The following is a 20,858-nucleotide window of genomic DNA, read 5'->3' as shown; positions in this document are numbered from 1 at the left end:
TTGCCTTTTGCAACTTTAACTTAAGTTACTAGGACATTTAAGGTGCAATAGGTGATCTGCTAAAATGCTAACAGTTACCATAATAGCTTTGAAAACACAGTCCCTCCCCTGCCGTTCAAAGCCACGCCTCTTGAAATCTTGAACGCGCACCGCAGTGACATCACTTGTAGAAGAAGTGCAGCAAGGAGGAGCTGGAGCTCAGGCTCTCCCTTGCTGGAGCTCAGCTCTGCACATGTGGCTCTCCAGGGAGTTCCGCTTGGGTAAAGATGACAGTAGACAACACACTAGATCATGTCATTCGCCAGTTGGAAAACTTTATAGTACTTTATAATACTACAATTCTGAATAAAATACTATTAAATCTAGCATGTTTTCAGTTGTGTAACAAGCTACACTCTTAGAAGTAAAGGTACATGAGCTGTCACTGGGGTGGTACCTTTTCAAAAGCTACACATTTGTACCATCAACATTTGCTTGGCCCACATGTCGCAGTGAATTACGGTACATGACTGGACCAAGACTGGCTTCCATACAAGAGGCAAACATGGACCATATCTGGGCCAAGTCTCAGCCAAGTTAATAACCCTGAACTGGGCCTGAACTGAGCCTGATATGTTGGTGTGTTACGACTGCAATATTTTTTATAAACTCATAAGCATTTCACTTTATGGCTGTGCTTTTTCTTGAACGATCCGATTGATATTTTTTTCTTTACTTAAATACCTACCACTGAGAGACATTATTAGAAGACATGGGTTCAGCTTTTACCACTATGCAGATGATACTCATTTATATATTTCGACTAAACCTGATGAAATGTCTGAACTTTCTAAGCTAACTGAGTGTATTAGAGATGTTAAAGACTGGATGAGCAACAATTTTCTTCTCTTAAATTCAGACAAAACAGAATTATTACTTATTGGGCCTAAATCCTGTACACAGCAGATCTCGCAACTCAATCTACAATTAGAGGGACACAAAGTTAGCGTTAGCTCTACTATAAAAGATTTGGGTGTCATATTAGACAGCAATCTAACTTTTGAAAACCATATATCCCATGTCACAAAAACAGCTTTCTTTCATCTGAGAAATATCGCTAAATTACGAAGCATGCTATCCATCTCAGATGCAGAAAAGCTAGTCCATGCTTTTATGACATCTAGGCTGGATTACTGTAACACACTGTTTGCTGGTCGCTCAGCATCCTCTATTAACAAACTTTAATTAGTACAAAATGCAGCAGCCAGAGTTCTTACCAGGTCTAGACAATATGATCATATCACCCCAATTTTATCCTCCTTACACTGGCGGCCTGTTAAGTTTTGTATTGAATTTAAAATATTACTTCTCACCTATAAAGCTCTAAATAATCTAGCTCCTGTTTATCTAACCAACCTTCTGTCTCGCTACAATCCAGCTCGCTCTTTAAGATCTCAAAACTCAGGGCTTTTGGTAGTTCCTAGAATAGCAAAGTCGAGTAAGGGAGGTCGAGCCTTCTCCTTTATGGCTCCTAAACTCTGGAATAGCCTTCCTGATATTGTCCGAGGCTCAGACACACTCTCTCAGTTCAAAACTAGATTAAAGACCTATCTGTTTAGTAAAGCATACACTCAATGCATCACCTAGCGGGTTTCCACAAAAGTTTCTACATCTTGTTTACATACACTATGAACAGCAGCTATGCTAATTATTCTCTTTATTCTCCATTTCCACCTGGGGATACTCATCCCGAGGTCCTCAGATTATGCGGAGTCACTGATTGGACCCAAGACCAGCGATGAGATGATCCCAAGGTGTCCATATCCGGGACCAGGCCGTATCCTGAGCTGCTGCTGCGCTGTTGGTCATGGGGGAGTGGAGAGTATTAGACTGATTCCAGTGGCGCTCCAGGGACAGACGAGTCTTCGCTGAGGCCAGCTTCCAGCCTCCACTGCTGAGACTGCAGCTTTGCACAAGACTTTTGGCCAGCGGAGAAATTAAAATGGTTGTGCCGAACTGAGTCTGGTTCTCTCAAGGTTTTTTTTCTTCACTCTCCTATTGGTGAAGTTTTTTTTTTTCCTTCTCTGCTGTCGCCACTGGCTTGCATGGTTCAGGATATGAAAAGCTACTCATCGATGAATTTGCTCTTTAGTGTTGGACTCTCAATAATGACTTCAAACCACACTGAACTGAGCTAAACTGAACTGAACCTAAACACTAAAAACTGAACTACCCTGATCCAGTTACTATGACCATTTATGTGAAGCTGCTTTGACACAACCTACATTGCAAAAGCACTATACAAATAAAGCTGAATTGAATTGAATTGAAATATAATTTAAACGTATTTTAAAAGTGGGTCAAGATAGACCAAACTTATGTGGCCAACATATACACTTTTAACATCAGGGCCAAACACTACATTTGATATCTGGCCCCAGTCTTGAGTGCCGGCTGTAAGACGGTGGCACCTCGGCCAAACCTGTGCCATGTTTGGCCCACGTGCTGTATGTCAGTGCCGGACAATTGCCTGCTATGCCAAATCTGGGCCAGATATCTTTGCTATTGGGGTTGGTATCTCAAAAGTATATAGTAGCACCTACAAATTTTAAAAATAACACTTTTGTACTCTTTAGGTACTTATATGTACCCTTGAGGCATTAATATGGACATTTTAAGTACAAATTTGTAGTTTTCAAAAGGTACCACCCCAGTGACAGCTCACGTACCCTTATTTTATAATGTGCAATATTTCATGCATGCATGGAGCACTGGTGTCTCTCTCTCATGTGATTTGTACTAAAGTGATTATATGCTTAGAAAGCCATATGCTAAGCCATACTTAACATGCTATTTCAGACCGACTTTTTAAAGTAGCACGATAAATATAGGGGCTGCATCATATGTTGACGCCATTCGAAAATTAACCAATCTTATGTGAATATAAAACCAACCTACCTTCAGTAAAGCAGGCTAGGTGGAATTGCGCTAATTATTTATATTTTGTTGTTGAACTAAATCAAAATCTACATTATCGATGCTGTAAAAGGTATCTTATGAAATTAAATATAGTCACATCAATCTTTCGCCTGAATATTTCAGTGGCTGAACAACACTTCCGTGCAAATAGTGCATACGTAAAACAACAAAATCTACATGGGCTTTGTGTACCTAAAATAGTTTTAAAACATAACATTTCTAAAATAAATACTTTAGCCATGCTGTCATCCTTCCTCCAGCGTGCAAAAGTAACTCCAATATTGATTCAGGATTTTAAAAAGGTTTTACATTTGGATGATTTACTTTAATCAGTACTGTTGGAAAGTGAACAGACTTTTGACCAGCACAAAAAAAATAAAAATAAAAAATAAATAAAAAATAAATAAATAAATGAAAACAATCACCTACTGCATCTTTAATATAATATGGTTGCTTAAAATGAATGCTGTAACAATCAGGCATGTGAAACAACCAAAGCTCAAACTGAAACTGGCATACAAGAAGCAGAATTGGGGGAAAGAGAGCAGGACTCTTTTCACTGTTAAATAACATGTCAAAGATGAGCTGCTTGTAATGTACCAAACCATCTAGCTGGGAGTAATGAAAGACTCACCTTTCTCACACATCCGCTTCGTGAGTGAGCCCTCATCCTGGAATGAGATGATCTTCCTCTGAACAATACTAGCCCTGCAGAGATGAAGAGAAGAGAAGAGAAGAGAAGCAAATGAAGAAAGTGTAACTTGCAAATCAGAATTTTAAAAAGGTAGCAATCATGACACCCCACAGAGTGATTGTTATTCCCCAAAAGTGGCACATGCTTGTTGAAAAGCAGCACATCAATAAAGCGAGCTGTGCACTAGGTGTCATTATCCAGTATATGTAAAAAAATATATTCATGTATCAGTTTATCATGCATTTGAATGGATATGGATATTTATATGAATATAAACATACATAGCAAAAATTACATTTTGATCCAGAACATACATTTGCCATCAAGTTCATCAACATTATCATCATCATGATCTTCATCATGTTTAAACAGTATTTGTGCTGATAATGTACAACTTGCATAAAAGAAAGAGAAGAAAAAGATAAAAAGAGGATATGGGAGTTTTTCCTGCTTTTAATATTTAAAAAAATATCTATCCACATGAAAATGCTAAACCAACAGGCAAAGATAATTACACTGTTATGCTGAGTTTACACCAAATGAAGAATGAAGTATTTTCATGAGTAAATTGCATACAAGTCAATGCAAATGGGAGAACGGATTACCATCATGTGGTCTAAACGACACAGAATATGCAGAATGAAAATAATTTGGCTCATTCAGGTCTTCCATGTTTAATGTCATGCCATGTTGGCCAATCAGAAAGAACAAAGCATAACACACGCTGACATCATGAGGCTAAAACTCCAATTGTAGTGTCCACACACCCAGATTACCCAGAGATTTGGAAAATCTTCACTCTGGTAGGAATTTCAGATAGTTTCGGTTTCAGTCACCCAATACTCTGGGCTCTATTTTGACGATCCAGGCGCACAGTCCAAAGAGCACGGCGCAAAAGCATTAAGGGTGTGTGCAAATCCACTTTTACTATTTTAACGATGGAAAAATCAAGCAAGCAAATCAGCAAGCAAGAGAGCAAAGTTGCAGTGAAAATCTTATTTTTTTAGCTATGATAAAGTTAAGTTTATGTTAGCAGAATGTTGCTATGCAACAGAGGCATGCAAATTCAAAGGCTCAGAAAAAAGTAGTTGACACTGAAATGCATAAGGTCAATCTGACCATTATGGACATTTAAGGTCAAAATACTCAAAACTCTTTTGTGTTTCGTAATTTTAATAAAATAGCAATAACAGATAGCAAAACCTTTAGTTATATGGCTTTTATATTAGCAGATTTACATTCAAAATAACTGCCTGTGCAGTTATAGTGTTAATTACCCAGCATGACTTGGTTATTCAACTTCACCAGAAAGGCTGCTTTACTTGACAAAAACAATTGCAGGTAAACAGAATAGCTGCAGACCTAAAGGCTTAACAATTCAAAACCAGTCTGGATCATTATGGCAATTAAGTTTGGACAAATCTGCACTTTTACCAGTATGAATAGAAAAAAAAAAATTAATTAATATTGAGAAAAAAAAAAAAGATGTTGATCAATCTGTCTGCATAGTCCATGAATACAGAGGATGAAAACAAGAGAAAGGGAAAATCTTTAGTCAGGCAGTTGTAATTAAAATGGGATAAGTGATTATGAGAACAGCGTAAGCTCTAGGATCCAAAAGAGTTGGAGAAACCTGTTTACATGGTGCAATCTCAGATACTTGTGGAAGCCATGGAGGTCTTTGTGCACCCTGGAAAAATTTCAGAGTAAACAAAAAGTGCCTCCTCACACTCTGAAGCTCTCATCTGAGAAACAGGCTTGGCATTATTGTACTGAGAGCTGGGGGCAGTCCAGGTGGTTCTCATCCAAATGACAAGGAATATTTATGAACCAATAGTTTTCAGTCATTCGACTGGTCATTATCCACTGAGAGATAAGAGAAGTTGCTGACTGGAAAGAAAAAAAAGGCAAAACATCCTGTCCAAACTGTTTAACCGCAATGACTATGGTGTTGACAATTAACTTCTTAGTTGTTAACTTCTTAACATGTAATAATAATAATAATAATAAATATGTTTAAAAATGTTTATACATATAAATATGCTCATTGCGATTAAGCACTGTTGCCTCACAGCAAGGTCACTGGTTCGAGCCCACCTGGGTTAGTTGAATTAGTAGAATTGAATGAACTAAATTGGCCATAGTGTATGAGTGTGTGTGAGTATGTGTGTGTGTGTGTGTGTGTGTGTGTGTGAGTGTGTGTGTGTGTGTGTGTGTGTGTGTGTGTGTGTGTGTGTGAGTGTGGGTATTTGGGTTTCCCAGTGAGGAGTTGTGGCTGGAAAGGCATTCACTGTGTAAAACATATGCCGGAATAGTTGGTGGTTCATTCCGCTTTGGCAATCCCTAATACATGGAAAATGAATGAATCGATATTAATAAATATGAGAGAATTTACTGTGGTTAAAGAAGTAACATGCAACCAACCTTACATAAATTCATGTTTATTTGTTTATTTATATATAGCGCTTTTACAATGTAGACTGTCAAAGCATCTTAACATACTGTAGTTCTGGTAAAGTCCAGATTTCAGAGTAAAGTTCAGTTCAGTTAAGTTCAGTGTAGTTTAAATTTCACTGCTGAAAGTTCAAACACTGAAGAGCAAATCTATCTATGTGCAGCTCCACAAGTCCAATCCGAGCAAGCCAGTGGCAACAGGGGCAATGAAAAAAAGAACTTCAACAATTGACAAAGTGAAGGGAAAAAAAAATGAAAATAAATAAATGACAAAATGCACTGTAAAACTAAATAACAATCATTTATTTTATTATTTTTTTTAATGCTTTTGAATTTTAATCCGGGTGAGGCAGTGGTGCAGTAGGTAGTGCTGCCGCCTCACAGCAAGAAGGTCGCTGGGTCACTGGTTCGAACCTCGGCTCAGTTGGTGTTTCTGTGTGGAGTTTGCATGTTCTCCCTGCCTTCGCATGGGTTTCCTCCGGGTGCTCCGATTTCCCCCACAGTCCAAAGACATGCGGTACAGGTGAATTTGGTAGGCTAAATTGTCCGTAGTGTGCGTGTGTGTGTGAATGTGTGCGTGGATGTTTCCCAGAGATGGGTTGCGGCTGGAAGAGCATCCGCTGAATAAAAAATGTGTTGGATAAGTTGGTGGTTCATTCCACTGTGGCGACCCCGGATTACACCTGGACGTAAAACCTTTTTTCGATGAGTTATTTTCACTATTTTTATGGCATAGCAGTCAAAATAGGACACATGAGCTCATGTACAGGTATGCACTCATAAAAATGTTTTTTTTTTTTTTTTGCACGTTCAAACAATTCTTGAGATTTCTTAGGGAAAACTTATTTTTGTTATGTTCAATACACTTAAATTTGTAAAAAGTGTTAAGTTAACCTAATTAATTTGTGTTAGGGCAAAATGAATGAATTGTGTATAACCCTGCATTTTTCACAGTGTGGGAGCAATGTTGGACCTTTGTCAGTGAGAGGTGAGGGTTTTTGGGTGTTTCCCAGTAGTGGGTTGAAGCTGGAAACTGTAAAAAATATGCTGTTGGCGGTTCATTCCAATCACCCTTGATGATTAAAGGGACTTAGGCAAAGGAAAATGAATGGATGAGTTAAAAAATATGCATCCTCATGAGATTGGGCTGATTATTTCTTACACAAAACATTGTTTCAAACTACTAAAAAGTCAAGAAAAGTCTATCTGATAAAAGTCAACAGAGCAGAGATCAAGGTCCCATAGTGCAAATAATAACCATAAATTAACGGAAAGCACCTGTGAATCACAGAGACTGTTAATTAACAGATTTCAGTGAAGCTGATGCTTGTTGCAATGAAATTAGCAATATAAGCACAGCAAGAACAAGGCTGGGGCATCCTTTTTAAGCTGAAGAAACTGATACTCACCGCCAAGGGACAATCATTATGGCGATGCAATATAGCATTTCTGCTCTCCAGGTTCTCTTGGAGGAAAAAAAACACAAAGCTGATCGGGCATGTTCGGGGGTCTTCTCTGCGAGAGACACACCATTCAGTGTATAGACTCCACTTCAGGGTGTAAGCGTTCCTCATGGAGGGGGCTCTAGCCTGAGTGATGGTATTATCCACTGCAGTCGGTAGGTTACCCAAGTCTTCCTAGCGTTTAACTACCACACGTGGAGGTTCCAAAGATTGGGGTGTGGGTCCCAGATGGTGCCCTGACCCTGAGAGAGTAGGTCCTCTTTCAAAAGGATCTGCTAGGGGAGGGCCGTCACGAGGAGGGAGAGTTCTGACATCCAGGTCTGGTTGGGCCAGAGGGGTGCAACTAGCAAGACCTGCTCCTCGTCCTCCCTGACCTTGCACATTAGCTGCACAAGCAGGCTCACTGGGGGAAACGCATATTTGCGCATGCCCCGAGGCCAGCTGTGGGCAGTGCAGTCGTGCTGAGAGAGCACTCAGTAAGGGAAAAAAACAACTGGCAATGAGCGTTCTCGGGGGAAGCAAACAGATCGATCTGGGCTTCCCCAAATTGTCCCCATATCAGCTGAACAGACCCGGGGTGGAGTCTCCATTCTCCAGGACGTAAAGGCTGCCGTGAGAGTGTGTCAGCTGCACGGTTGAGCTAACCTGGAATGTGAATGGCTCGCAGCAATTTTAGCTCTGTTTGATTCCGGAGGGTTCCTTTCCACAGACCCGCAGCTGCATGCCCGCCCCCCAGCCCGTGCTGGAAGCATCTTTTGAAACAACAACATGACTGAATGCCTGTCCCAGAGGCACTCCATCCTGTAGGAACGAGGGATCTTTCCAAGAGCTAAGGGTGCGGTGACAGCACAGTAACAGTGAATCTGTGTGTGTGCCCGCATGCGCGTCTGGGTACAGGGTCGTGAAGCCAGTGCTGAAGTGGTTTCATATGGAGTAATCTGAGCAGCATGACAGCGGCTGTGGATGCCAAATGCCCCAGGAGCTTCTAAAAGGATTTCAGTGGGACCACTATTTTGCTGTCGAACTCTCTTAGATAGTTCAGCATTAGCTGAGCACGCCATCCAGAGAGGCGTGCTGTCATGGTGACTGAGTCTAGCTCCAACCCGAGAAAAGAGATACTCTGCAATGGGGTGAGTTTGCTCTTTTCTCAGTTGACCTGAAGCCCCAGAGGTGTCGGAGCACACTGTCTCTGTGCATAATCAATTACTCCCGAGAGTGGGCTAAAATCAAAAAGTCATTGAGATAATTGAGTATGCAGATGCCTGCGAGCCGAAGAGGCGCTTAGGCACCCTCTGCGAGCTTGGTGAAGACCCGTGGAAACTGAGAGAACCCGAAGGGGAGGACATTGTACTGCCAGGCTCGACCTTCAAATGCAATCTGCAGAGACTGACAGTGGTGTGGAAGAATGGAGACATGGAAGTATGCATCCTTCAGGTCTATTGCTGCAAACCAATCCTGAGGACGAACGCATCGGAGGATGTGCTTCTGCATGAGCATTTTAAACGGCAGCTTGTGCAGGCAGCGGTTTAAAATGCTCAGATTTGGGATTGGCTGTGACCCACTACTCTTTTTGGGCACAATGAAGTATGGGCTGTAAAACCCGCTCTCCATCTCGGCTGGAGTGACTGGCTCGATTGCAAAAGGGGACGCGAGGCTTTGAAGGCTTGGCCTTCTTGTCCTCAACATAAACCACATCTAGTCGGTCCGGCCAGGAAGCTGGGGGATAAACCATCTCCAACCCCACAGCCGTAGCATCCTGGGAAAGCACGGCTAACATGTCCGTTTCGGATTCCTTGACAGCGCTCCCCTGCCCGGAGGGGGCGAGTGGGTCTGGCTCTTTGTCGGACAATGAAAGCCCACCCTCCAATGCAGCAGTGGACGTCTGGTCCCCGGTATCATCGAGCTTAAGGGCTACCATCTGGATAGATGGATTGCTTTCTTCGCTCGAAGCTTGGATGGAGCCCTTGGAGGTGCGGGAGGTCCGCAGGCCCAGGAGCGGTGGAAAGTCTTCCACTGGAGTCCTCAGATCTGCCCGAGTGCCAGCCGCAGTGCAGGGGACAGCTGGGGTGGTTCGGCGTTTTACAGGAGCTTGCCGCGATCTTAACTGCGCAACAGGCATGCCATTGCAATGATGACATGGACTGCCCACGAGCACTACATTACATGCTGGAGCCCCAGACATGCAATGCAATGCTCGTGCCCATCATCCGGGGACAGGAAACCACCACATCCAGAAATGCAAAGTCGTAGCACCATCCTGAAAAGGTAGTGCTGCACGACTGTGTTGCTCTTTTAGGTAAAGTGCAACTTATAAGCACAGCTTTGGAGAACCGGACCCAAAGAATGCCAGGCAACGGTCCTCCAGAGCGGTGCGTATTGTTGCAACTTTCCTAAAAGACCCACACAGTCGTGCAGCACGTCCTTTTCAGGATGGCGCTCCGAGAGTGCGTTTCTGGATGCAGGGTTTCCTGGCTCTGGATGATGGACACGATCACTGCATTGCATGTTTGGGGGTCCAGCATGTTAATGCGGTGCTCGCGGGCGGTTCATGTCGTCATTGCGATGCCATGACCGTTGCACAGCTAAAATCGCGGCTAACTTTCGTAAGAGTGCGAGCCACCCCAGTTGCCTCCTGTTCTAAAAAAGCAGCGGGTGCTCGGGCAGATCTGAGGGTTCCAGTGGGAGATAATCCGCTGCCCATGGGCTCGTGGACCTCTCGCTCCTCACAGCGCTCCATTCAAGCTTCGGGCAGTGGGAGTGATCCGTCTAACCAGATGGTAGCTCTCACGCTCGCTGACACCGGAGATCAGATGTCCTCCGCGGCATCGGAGGGTGGGCTTTCACTGTCCGACGAAGATCCGGACCCGCTCTCCCCCTCTGGGCAGGTGAGCGCTGTCAAATCGGATCCTGAAGCGGACATGTTAGCCGTGCTTTCCCGTGCTACTTCGGCCGTGGGGTTGGAGCTGGTTCATCCCCCAGCTCCGCGGCCGGACCGACTAGATGGGTGCTACGTAGAGGACCAGAGGGCGAAGCCTTCGAAGCCTCTCGTCCCCTTCTTCCCGGAAGTGCACAGTAGGCTCACGCAGCCTTGGAGGGCACCTTTCTCTGCCTGTGCTGTGTGTCCCTCCGCCCTCACCGCCCTTGACGGCTGCCAGGATCCCGTCAGTGGAGCGCGCTATCGCCGTCAATCTTTGTCCGTGTGGCGCCTCTACGTGGCGGGGTTTGCCCCGCCTCCCGTCCAAAGCATGTAGGTTATCTGCCTCCCTCAGTGCCAGAGCTTATAAGGCGGCGGGCCAGGCTGCTTCTGCTTTGCACACTATGGCCACCTACCAGCGCTACCAAGCGCAGGCGCTGGCCGAGCTGCACGAAGGTGGGTCTAACCCAGGCTTACTACATGAGCTGCGCACCGCGACCGATTATGCTCTTCGGACTACTAAGTCCGCCGCGTGTGCGCTGGGGAGGACGATGTCCACACTTGTGGTTCAGGAACGCCACCTCTGGCTAAACCTGGCCAATATGCGCGATGTTGACAAAGTTCGCTTTCTTGACTCTCCCATATCCCAGGCTGGCCTGTTCGGCAACACCGTCGGTTTATTCACCCAGGAATTCAAGGCGGTAAAAGAGCAGTCGGATGCGATGGGCAATGTCATCTATCGGCGCGGCCGTAAGCCCGCTCCGCCCGCCGAGCCATCAACCTCTGTTGCTCCTTGCCGAGGGCGCCCGCCAACGAGTGCTGCGGCGTACACCTCGAAAGAAGGCAGCCCCCCCTGCCCAGGGCGCCATTAAATCCGGTAAACGGACCGCGAAGCGTCCCTGAGACAGGCCATTCGAAGAACAGGAAACCTGCTCTTTCCCCGCTGGAGGGCGGGGCCCCGATTACAACGGTACTTTTCAGTGCCACCAAAACATCAATGAAAGAGCACTTTTCCCCTTCCCCAGATGTGACAGCACAAACTCTGCCAGTCCGGGATGTGCTGCCTTCCGGCTCGCAGATTCTACGTGCTTCGCCAGTTGCTCACGAGCGCTGGGGGGACGGTCTCAGCGAATCGCTTGTTACATGAAATTAGCTCATTTTATGAATATTAATAATCAACAATAACGGTTTATTCTTAACTATTATTATTCCGGCTTAAGCTTCAGTCATTTGGTCAAACAAGCATATGATTGTATATGATCATGCTCGCGCGATCTAGCGGACTCCCAGATTATGAATATTAATTATCAACAATAACGAATTATTATTAATCATTAATATTCCGGATCAATTTGCCAATTTGACCAAACAAACACAAGCAGAACCGCCGCTCTTCCGAGCAGATACGGTAATCTATTCATTTAGAAAAAGGGAATTTAATTGCTAATTCTTGTGAAGTAGATTAATCATGCAAAAGTATTAAACAACTTATAATAGCTAGGCAGGGGAATTTGTATTTCAGTGACATTTTTCTCGTGAGGCAAACAATACAATTCATTTGATTATAATGGAATTTATTGACTATTCAGACGTAACGAACAAACAAACGCACAAACATACATTAAACACAAAACAAAAGGTAAACCACGTGGAGATATCGGGTCTATAGAACGTGTAACAATAAAGAGAAATAGTAAAGCGAGGAAATAGAGATTTCAGGTAAAAGAGTGACAAAACTTTCAGTTCCACCACACCATTCAGGACCACCGAGATTATAAAAAACACCTTTTTGATAAAAGGGGCACAGCTTAATTGCATAACTAAAGGTACCTGGACTTAATGCCTGGGATCTCTCTCTTTATGCTTCCGTCCTGATGAAACTCCTTTGATGTTCTTCTTGATGCGTTGAGTTTACATTTGCCGGAAAATAAAAAAAATGTGCCGGGAAAGTCCATGCGGCTGTGAAGAGCCGTGTGGCACGAGGGCCACCGACAATGATGTTCTTTTTAGGACGTTCTCTTTCTGCCCAGATGTTTGGGCAGAAGGTCTGCTTATACCTGCGGGTCACGTGACAACCCGTACAGCATTCTGACCAATGATTTCAGGGGAAAGTTTGCGCGCGAACCTTCCTTTGTCTCGAGGCTGCTCGTATGCAAATTTGAGTGTCCGCCTAAAGCATGCGGACAGGCATTTAATACAGGGCTTTAAAGAATAAAGCAATGTGAGTTATGGTCTTGCTCTATGCATCATGTGTTGTAAAATGTCAGCAGAAACCCATCGGTATCAAACATGGGGGGTTTAACAGTACATCAACATAATTTTTCATATCCTTACAATATTTATGCTTTACAAAGGCCTAAAGGGAACATGCATACAGGTTATAAGAGAGGTTACACAGGTAAGAAAAGTCAGAAATGAGATACAAAGTTTACAAAACATAACACATTGGTTTTGTGCTGGTTCAGGATTTGATGAGTTCATTTTCTTTCTGTCGGAACAGCCTCGTGGGTGTGTGTGTGTGTGTGTGTATTTGGGCAGGAATGTCTTTGAAGTTTTCCTGCTTATCTCTCCAGTCCCCCTGAACAACTTAAGCTGTCACGAAAATCCAGACTTCTTGGAGCCAGGAGTCGTAAAACCCTTCTGTCGACCGAAGCCAGACCGTGATAAAATCAATAAGAAATTTTATCTGTGGACTGTACGCTACACGCTCTCCTCCAGCTCTTCCGCGGGACCCTCGTGCTTCCCGGATCAGCACACCCACTGCGTGCTGCCCCACCGCTGGTACGTCAGCGATTGTAGCGATGACTCCATTAGCGAGGGCTCTGCCTGCCTGGTTAGTGCGGGCCAGCCCCTCGCGGTGGCTCATACGCACAATCAGACTTGGTTACGCGATTCAGTTCACGAAATGGCCCCCCAAGTTCAGGGGCATGTATTTCTCCAGGGTCAACCCCCTGTCCGCCCCCGTCTTGCGAGAGGAGATTGCTGCCCTCCTGGCGAAGGGTCCAATCGAGCCAGTTCCTCCAGCCGAGATGGAGAGTGGGTTTTACAGCCCATACTTCATCATACCCAAAAAGAGCGATGGGTCACGGCCAATCCTAGATCTGCGCGTTTTGAACCGCTGTCTGCACAAGCTGCCGTTTAGAATGCTCACGCAGAGGCGCATTCTCCAATGCGTTCGTCCTCGGGATTGGTTTGCAGCCATAGACCTGAAGGACGCATATTTCCATGTCTCCATTCATCCACGCCACCGCCAATTTCTGCGGTTTGCTTTCGAGGGTCGAGCGTGGAAGTACAAGGTCCTCCCCTTCGGGCTCTCTCTGTCTCCGCGGGTCTTCACCAAACTCGCGGAGAGTGCCTTAGCACCCCTTCGGCTCGCGGGCATCCGCATACTCAATTATCTCAACGACTGGCTGATTTTAGCCCACTCGCGGGAGCAATTAATTATAAAAAGGGACAAGGTGCTTTGGCATCTCCGCCTACTGGGGCTTCAGGTCAACAGAGAAAAGAGCAAACTCGCCCCCGTGCAGAGGATCTCTTTTCTCGGGATGGAGCTGGACTCGATCACCATGGTAGCGCACCTCTCTGAGGAACGGGCTCGCCTGTTGCTGAACTGTCTGAGAGAGCTCGACAGCAAACTAGTGGTCCCACTGAAGTTCTTTTAAAGGTTCTTTTTCTCGCCCCCCTCTCATGCCCTCTTGGGATCTCGCCCTCGTTCTCACGAGTTTGCAAGTACATCCCTTTGAGCCACTCGAATCAGTATCTCTAAGATTTCTGTCCCTGAAGACAGCTCTGTTGGTCACGTTGGCCTCCATCAAGAGGGTCGGGGACCTGGAGGCATTTTCGGTCAGTGACTCGTGCCTGGAATTCGGGCCGGATTACTCTCACGTCATCCTGAGACCGCGCCCGGGTTATGTGCCCAAGGTTCCTACCACCCCCTTTAGAGATCAGGTAGTGAACCTGCAGCAGACCCAGCCCTTTCTTTACTTTGTCCAGTTCGCGCTCTGCGCATTTATGTGGACCGTACTCAGAATTTTAGATCATCTGAGCAGCTCTTTGTCTGTTATGGCGGTCAGTAGCAGGGAAGTGCCGTATCGAAACAAAGATTATCCCACTGGATTGTGGATGCCATTTCACTCGCTTATTCGAGTTGAGGTCAGCCGTGTCCCCCGGGAGTGCGTGCACACTCCACTCAGAGCGTTGCATCCTCTTGGGCGCGTGCACGCGGCGCCTCTCTAACAGACATCTGTAGAGCTGCGGGCTGGGTGACACCCAACACATTTGCAAGGTTTTACAATCTGCGAGTGGAGCCGGTTTTCTCAAGGGTGTTAGGTAACTCTTTGGTGATTGAGGAAACAACTCGGTAGGGTGTGGAGACACGCTTGCTGCGCCATTTTCCCTAACACAGAGATACGTGCGCCTTTTTATCTGTCAGTAAAGTTCCACGTCAGGTGAGCCCTGCAGATTCCTCCGTGGCCCCCAGCACTGACGCAGCGTAGGAATCACTTGCTGGCCCTCTACATTGTAGGTCTGCCCACTGGTCAGCCCGCGTTTTGGGTATAGGTGCCTGCTATGCGTGATCCCCACTAGGCGATCCCATATGCTTATTCCGCCACGGTTAAGTCCCCCCTGGGCGGACCCGTGTCTTCCCTCTCCGCTAACCACTCTTTTGCTATGCGTACTCCCCCTTTTTAGGGCTAGTCCATATGTAAATTCTGCCATCTATCCCCCCTTGGGTAACGGATGGCCTCCGCAGCGTCCTCCCTATCAGGATTGCACGCTTCACAACGTACTGTCGTATTTTCCAAGAATTATCTAGATGCTCACGACTTCCCAAAAAATATATCTAAATCCGTAAGACTTCTGTTGAAGTAGGATAAATTAGGGCCAGGGACACGTTGGAGGACCGCGCCTCCCATGATGTTGTTGCTTGACTATCCCCCCATCGGGGGCGTTGGTAAGGTGCAGTCATCTTGCCGCTTTCCATAGTTCTCCCATTTCGTGGATTTTCACAAAGATCAAATCCGAGGTTACAGAAGTAACCCTTCGTTCCCCAAGAAGGGGAACGGAAGTGCTATACTCCGTCGCAATAATGACTGTCCCTTAGCTGTTTGAAAGTCTCTTCAGCTTAAAAGGATGGCGTTTGCTCGCTCCAGGTGTGCTTATATGCTGGAATAATTGGCAATGCAGCACACCTGCGCAAGCTTAAGCTGCCAATTCATTTCATTAATTGGCCCGTTCAATACTCTCCAGACAAGCGGCTTCTGATCCGAATTCTCCCATTTCGTGGATTTTCACAAAGATCAAATCCACTTATAGCACTTCCGTTCTACTTCTGTAACCTCGAACGTTCTACATGAACTGGAATTTTAAATTCCAGGATTGTTATTTTACAGAAGGGTTTGTCAGAAAAGAGTGATGCAGTATTGTTGTCATAAACTTTGAGATGTTTATGGATGAATGATTTACAGATTGCACACTAGTCTGTTGTGAAACAAAACAAAACATGATTAGTTCCTTCCCCTGTCTGTCATATGACATCTTGGACAGTCCTTGACTATTCAGAGCAGCCATATTTCTTAGGCCTTCAACATGTTATAACACACAGACTGTCCATCCAAGCTCTGTGTTTTCCTGCCTATGCCTGGGAAAGTTTCCATTATCCTTGAAACTTTACAAAGATAAAGCAGTTTGGAGATTGTATAGAAGAAATATTATATTACCATAGCTATTCAGACCATTTGCTGTGACAGTTGAATCTTGGCAGATTGATTTTAAATGAGTTGGAAAGGTACAAACCTCTCTCTATGAAAATGCAGACTCGCACAAAAACTAAGCAATGGGGTCAAATGAGAGATTGATTGTGTCAAAAATTGCAGAACCTAGAGGTAAAATCAGCTTTGTGCAAGCAGCAATCATTCGGTTGATTAAGAATTGGTCCTAGGAACGTTATTTTGTTTTTATAGTTATACAATATTACAGACATTTGTACATTAGTTGTTTTATTGTAGGTTTTGAACGTGTTGGTTTTTAGTGATGCTGTTACACATTAAATGAAATTAAATTATTTATTGGGCGGCATAGTGGCACAGTGGGTTAGTTTAGTTATTTATTTATTACTTATTTAGTAATTAATTTTTTATTGAATGTGTGTAAAAATTCCACAATCCTATGATGGTTGATGCCAACCCTATGAGAACATGAAGAAATGACGGCAACCATCCTAAAACATTCTTATGTGAAAAACGCTATACAAGTAAACTTAAAGTTCAACTTAAAGTGAACCTGAACCTTCTGGTTGAGAGTTAATGTGTAAAGATAAACTGATGGAATTGCAATTATCACTCCACTTCTCACTCCATATGTGAAAAGTTTTATCTTTGGATCTGATTAACCTCAGCTTCAAACATCATACCTTGATGAAGCCAAATACTGACCAAAAGCTGGGAAATTACATTGAAATGATTAAACATAGGCTACATCCACACTGCAAGGCTTAGTCCTCAAATCTGTTTTTCTCAGATCTGAATTTTTATTTTTTGCATGGAATTTTTTTTAATATATGGAATATATAATCAGATTTGCTGTGTGAATAGATCCTAAACTTCACAAAGCACAAAATGTCTAATTATGCACACAATGTATACTGTGTGAAGTAAGCACGTTGTCAGATTATACTCTTTTCACAGACAACCATGGTGTATTTCATGAACTGTAAAGGGTTGTTCTGCTACTAATAATGTGTATTTGGCCATTTGGCATGTGAAATAAGTCTCGTGTTATTGAAAACTGATCATTTGTGATTTACGACAACCACGGTGTGCTGCCTTCTGACCACCGGTGTAGTGAACTCATCAACGATTAATGATTAAAGCTGCAGACTGAACTGTGAAGGCAGAGTTGGTTTATGTTTGCAGTTATTTAATTGTGCTTCTTTATAAACAACAGGCACGTGCAGGAGGGGGGTTTGAATGCTTGAGCACCTGCCTTTTTTCTCTCAGAGAGAAAGTTTCCCTTTAAGATGAAAGTGCCCCCTCCTTTGTGCATGGATGCCCTATGCAAAACACCCCTTATACTCTTCAGCTTCACGATCAACTCGTGCTCCAATCGTTAACCAAATAGGTTAACAAGCACCTGTTTTGCCTTCATTTTTTTTTTTTTCAAAATGAACAAGTTTCTGTGGCAAAGTCGTTGCCCTGTATGCCATTCTGCTATGCTGCTGAGGAGTAGATGATATTTGCAGCACAGAATAATGACGCATGTCACTAAAAGATTATGTAAAAGTCACAAGAAATTCTACATAACCATTCACACCGCAGTCACATTGCAAAACATCAGGGGCCTCACGTATCAATGCTGCGTACGCACAAAAAATTTGCGTACGCCAGGTTTCACGCTCAGAATCGCTCACGTTTAGATTTACTAACAATGAACTGAACGTGGGAATGTGCGCAGCTCCACGCCAGCTTTATGGCTGGCGTACGCACATTTTTTTGTGCATGTCTGTTTTATTTCCATTGGCGACTCCTTGTGGCAGTTGTGTTAAATTGCTCTCTACAAAGTGTCAGAGCCTTGCAATGGCAGCTGTATGAGACGGGTTCATCTAGCAGTTATATTCTATACCATACAGTTGACCAGCTAAACATTAAAGCGCAATTTGCAGCGCTCGCCTGTTTTCCCAATGTAATCTGAGCTATCTACTGCATGCACAATGCTATAAATACACTATCTGAAGTTGAATTTGCATACGTGAATCAGAAACATTTCCATTCAATAAATGTGCAAATAAAATATGATGTACAATCTTATTAATGATTCCTACTTGTCTTTCTCGTGATAAATAGTTGGCAAAATCTGATATGTAGCGGGGGAAAAAATAAGAAAGAGTTCATAAGACGCTGGATTCGAACCGAGTTCATGCTCGAACGTGTCAAAACATGTTGACATGCGTCTTACGAGCTGCGCCACTGAGACTGTTAAGAGTACTGCAACATTTTACACATATAAATCACACTATTTCTGTTTCTAATTCACTCAGTGCGATGTTCAGACCCAACTGTGTTAACCGCATCAGCTAAACTCTCCCACTCAAATTTTTTCTTTTGTTGTTAATTCCGGAGAACAAACTTGCAAATAACACCGCTTTTCTCCAGTTCACCTCCGAAAGCAGCACCTCCAATTCACATTCTGTTCAAAGTTTCTCTTTTTGCTTGATTTTGACATTGCTTTTTCGTTGGGTTTTGCCATTAGCATAGTCATTAGCATATTCATACGGGGGAGGAGGCAGGGAGGGGTTTTGTGCTCGTGCATGTTGCGCTCAGTTTCACGTTCATTCAGATGTACAAAAGAATATGTGTGAGATTCGGCGTACGCAGTGTTTCATACATCTGAATTTTTTTCTGCGTACGCACATTTACAGCCTTCGTACATGAGGCCCCAGATCTGTGTCTGATTTAATATTACATATGAAAGTGGCACCAATTTGAGTTCAAAGATCAGATTCCACATGATTTGGGTTGTTATCTTCTGTCAAGACAAAAACTGATCTGAGTCACATGTGGGCATAAAAAAATAAAATAAATAAAAGAAAAATAAAAAAAGACAGACTCGGGCCACATTTGCCTGCAGTGTGAACATGACCATAGTGGTGCATGAGGAGTTGATAATGGCAGGAGAATAGTCAAAAAACTTCACCTTCACCTTCAGTCAAGACAATAAAAAACTCAACCAATAATAAAGTGGCTCAGTGTGGATAGACTTGTGATGAAGCTCACTGCAACCTGAATTCAAATCCTGCCTTGCAATCCTCTGGCAATCAAAGTTTCCTCTTTTGCCTCATCTTCAATCCCTCACTGTCCTATCTCCAAAAACCAATACAATCAAGCAAGCAAATAAATGTGACTTAAGAATGATTCTATGAATGTCACTGAGTGTCTCAGCTGAAACCTTAATTGGAAACCACAGAATTTGCTGTCCACCAATGGCCCCCATCCAAAGAAACAGAGCTTGGGTATTTATGTAGAAATCATTAAATCAAAATCCTGACATACAAGCTTGTCACAATATATACAAAATAACTTGAGTAAAAATCTATAATCTCCATTAAATGTGCTAAGAACTCATTATTTGCACAAAAAAAAAACAAAAAAAAAAACAAAACAAAACGGGAACAATGTTTATATGGTTCGCCTGTTCATTTACATGACAACTACGTTTTAAGACTGAAAACGCAATAATCTAAAAACGGGTTACAAAGAAGTTTTTTAAATCACTCCAAAATGGGAGTTTATGAATATGATGACATTGCGTGTGCATGCTATGTGTATAGAAAAGTGTAGATTAAACGCGAATTCAAATAAACACAACAAGAGTGAAATATTGTTGTGAGTGGTGTTGTTGCTGCTTAAGTGTTCACTTATGATTCTACAACAAAGTGTGGATTTAGTGCTGAGCTGCAAATCATCACTAACTTACTGGTACTGTTTACTAACAATATGACAGTGCCAAATACTGGTCTGGCATACAGAACACAGCATTTTGCCGAACTTCACGGTGTAAACAGATGATTTTGAAAACGTTTTTAAAACACAAAGAAAAAAAAATTCAATTTTTGCTCATTTTTTGTCATGTACACATGTTTTTTTTATAATTGCGTTATTTCTTAATTTATTTTTCACATATTTTCTATACACTCTCACTGGCCACTTTATTAGCTACACCTTAAAAGTACCAGCAGAGACCCCCTTTTGCCTGCAGAACTGCCTTTGTGGCCTAAATTCAACAAAGTACTGGAAACATTCCTCTGATTTTGGTCCGTATTGACATGATAAGATCACACAGTTGCTGGAGATTTGTCAGCTGCACATCCATGATGTGAATCTCCCAGTTGCTCTATTAAATTGAGATTCTGACTCTCTGTAAACTCTAGAGATGGTTGTGTGTGAAAATTCCAGTAGATCAGCAGTTTCTGAAATGCTCAGACCAGGCCGTCTGGCACCAACAACCATGGCATGTTCAAAGTCACTTAAATCACCTTTCTTCCCAATTCTTATGCTTTGTTTGTACTGCAGCGGATCATCTTGACCATGTCTACATTCCTAAATGCATTGAGATGCTGCCATGTGATTGGCTGATTAAATTTGCATTAACAAGCAGTTGGACAGGTTATTTTTACAAACATACAAAAAAGATATTAGATGCAACATGACATATGAAAAAAGGAAAGCACAGAACCCACTTGCAAAGCTGACTGAAGAAAGATCAGCAATATTTTAGTATTGATTTAATAATGAAATAATGGAAGTAAAATGGAAAGCAAAAACAGGCATTCAAGCATTGTTTCTAGAGTTTTTGCCCTGTTGGATGATGTTATTTTAGT

At 43.4% G+C, this 20,858-nt stretch overlaps 1 protein-coding gene across 1 annotated transcript in view; it reads right to left on the bottom strand.

The window, feature by feature from the left end:
- spon1a (spondin 1a) overlaps positions 1-20,858 on the bottom strand; it is a 316,060-nt gene that overhangs the window by 246,578 nt on the left and 48,624 nt on the right. Inside the window, 1 exon segment of the mRNA NM_131515.1 lies at positions 3,593-3,666. Within this exon segment, the coding sequence (NP_571590.1) occupies positions 3,593-3,666 (74 nt within the window).

The sequence above is a fragment of the Danio rerio genome, chromosome 18, assembly GCF_052040795.2.
Source record: "Danio rerio strain M-AB ecotype USA chromosome 18, GRCz13ab, whole genome shotgun sequence".
NCBI lineage: Eukaryota > Metazoa > Chordata > Actinopteri > Cypriniformes > Danionidae > Danio > Danio rerio.
This window is presented reverse-complemented; position numbering and strand designations above follow the sequence as displayed.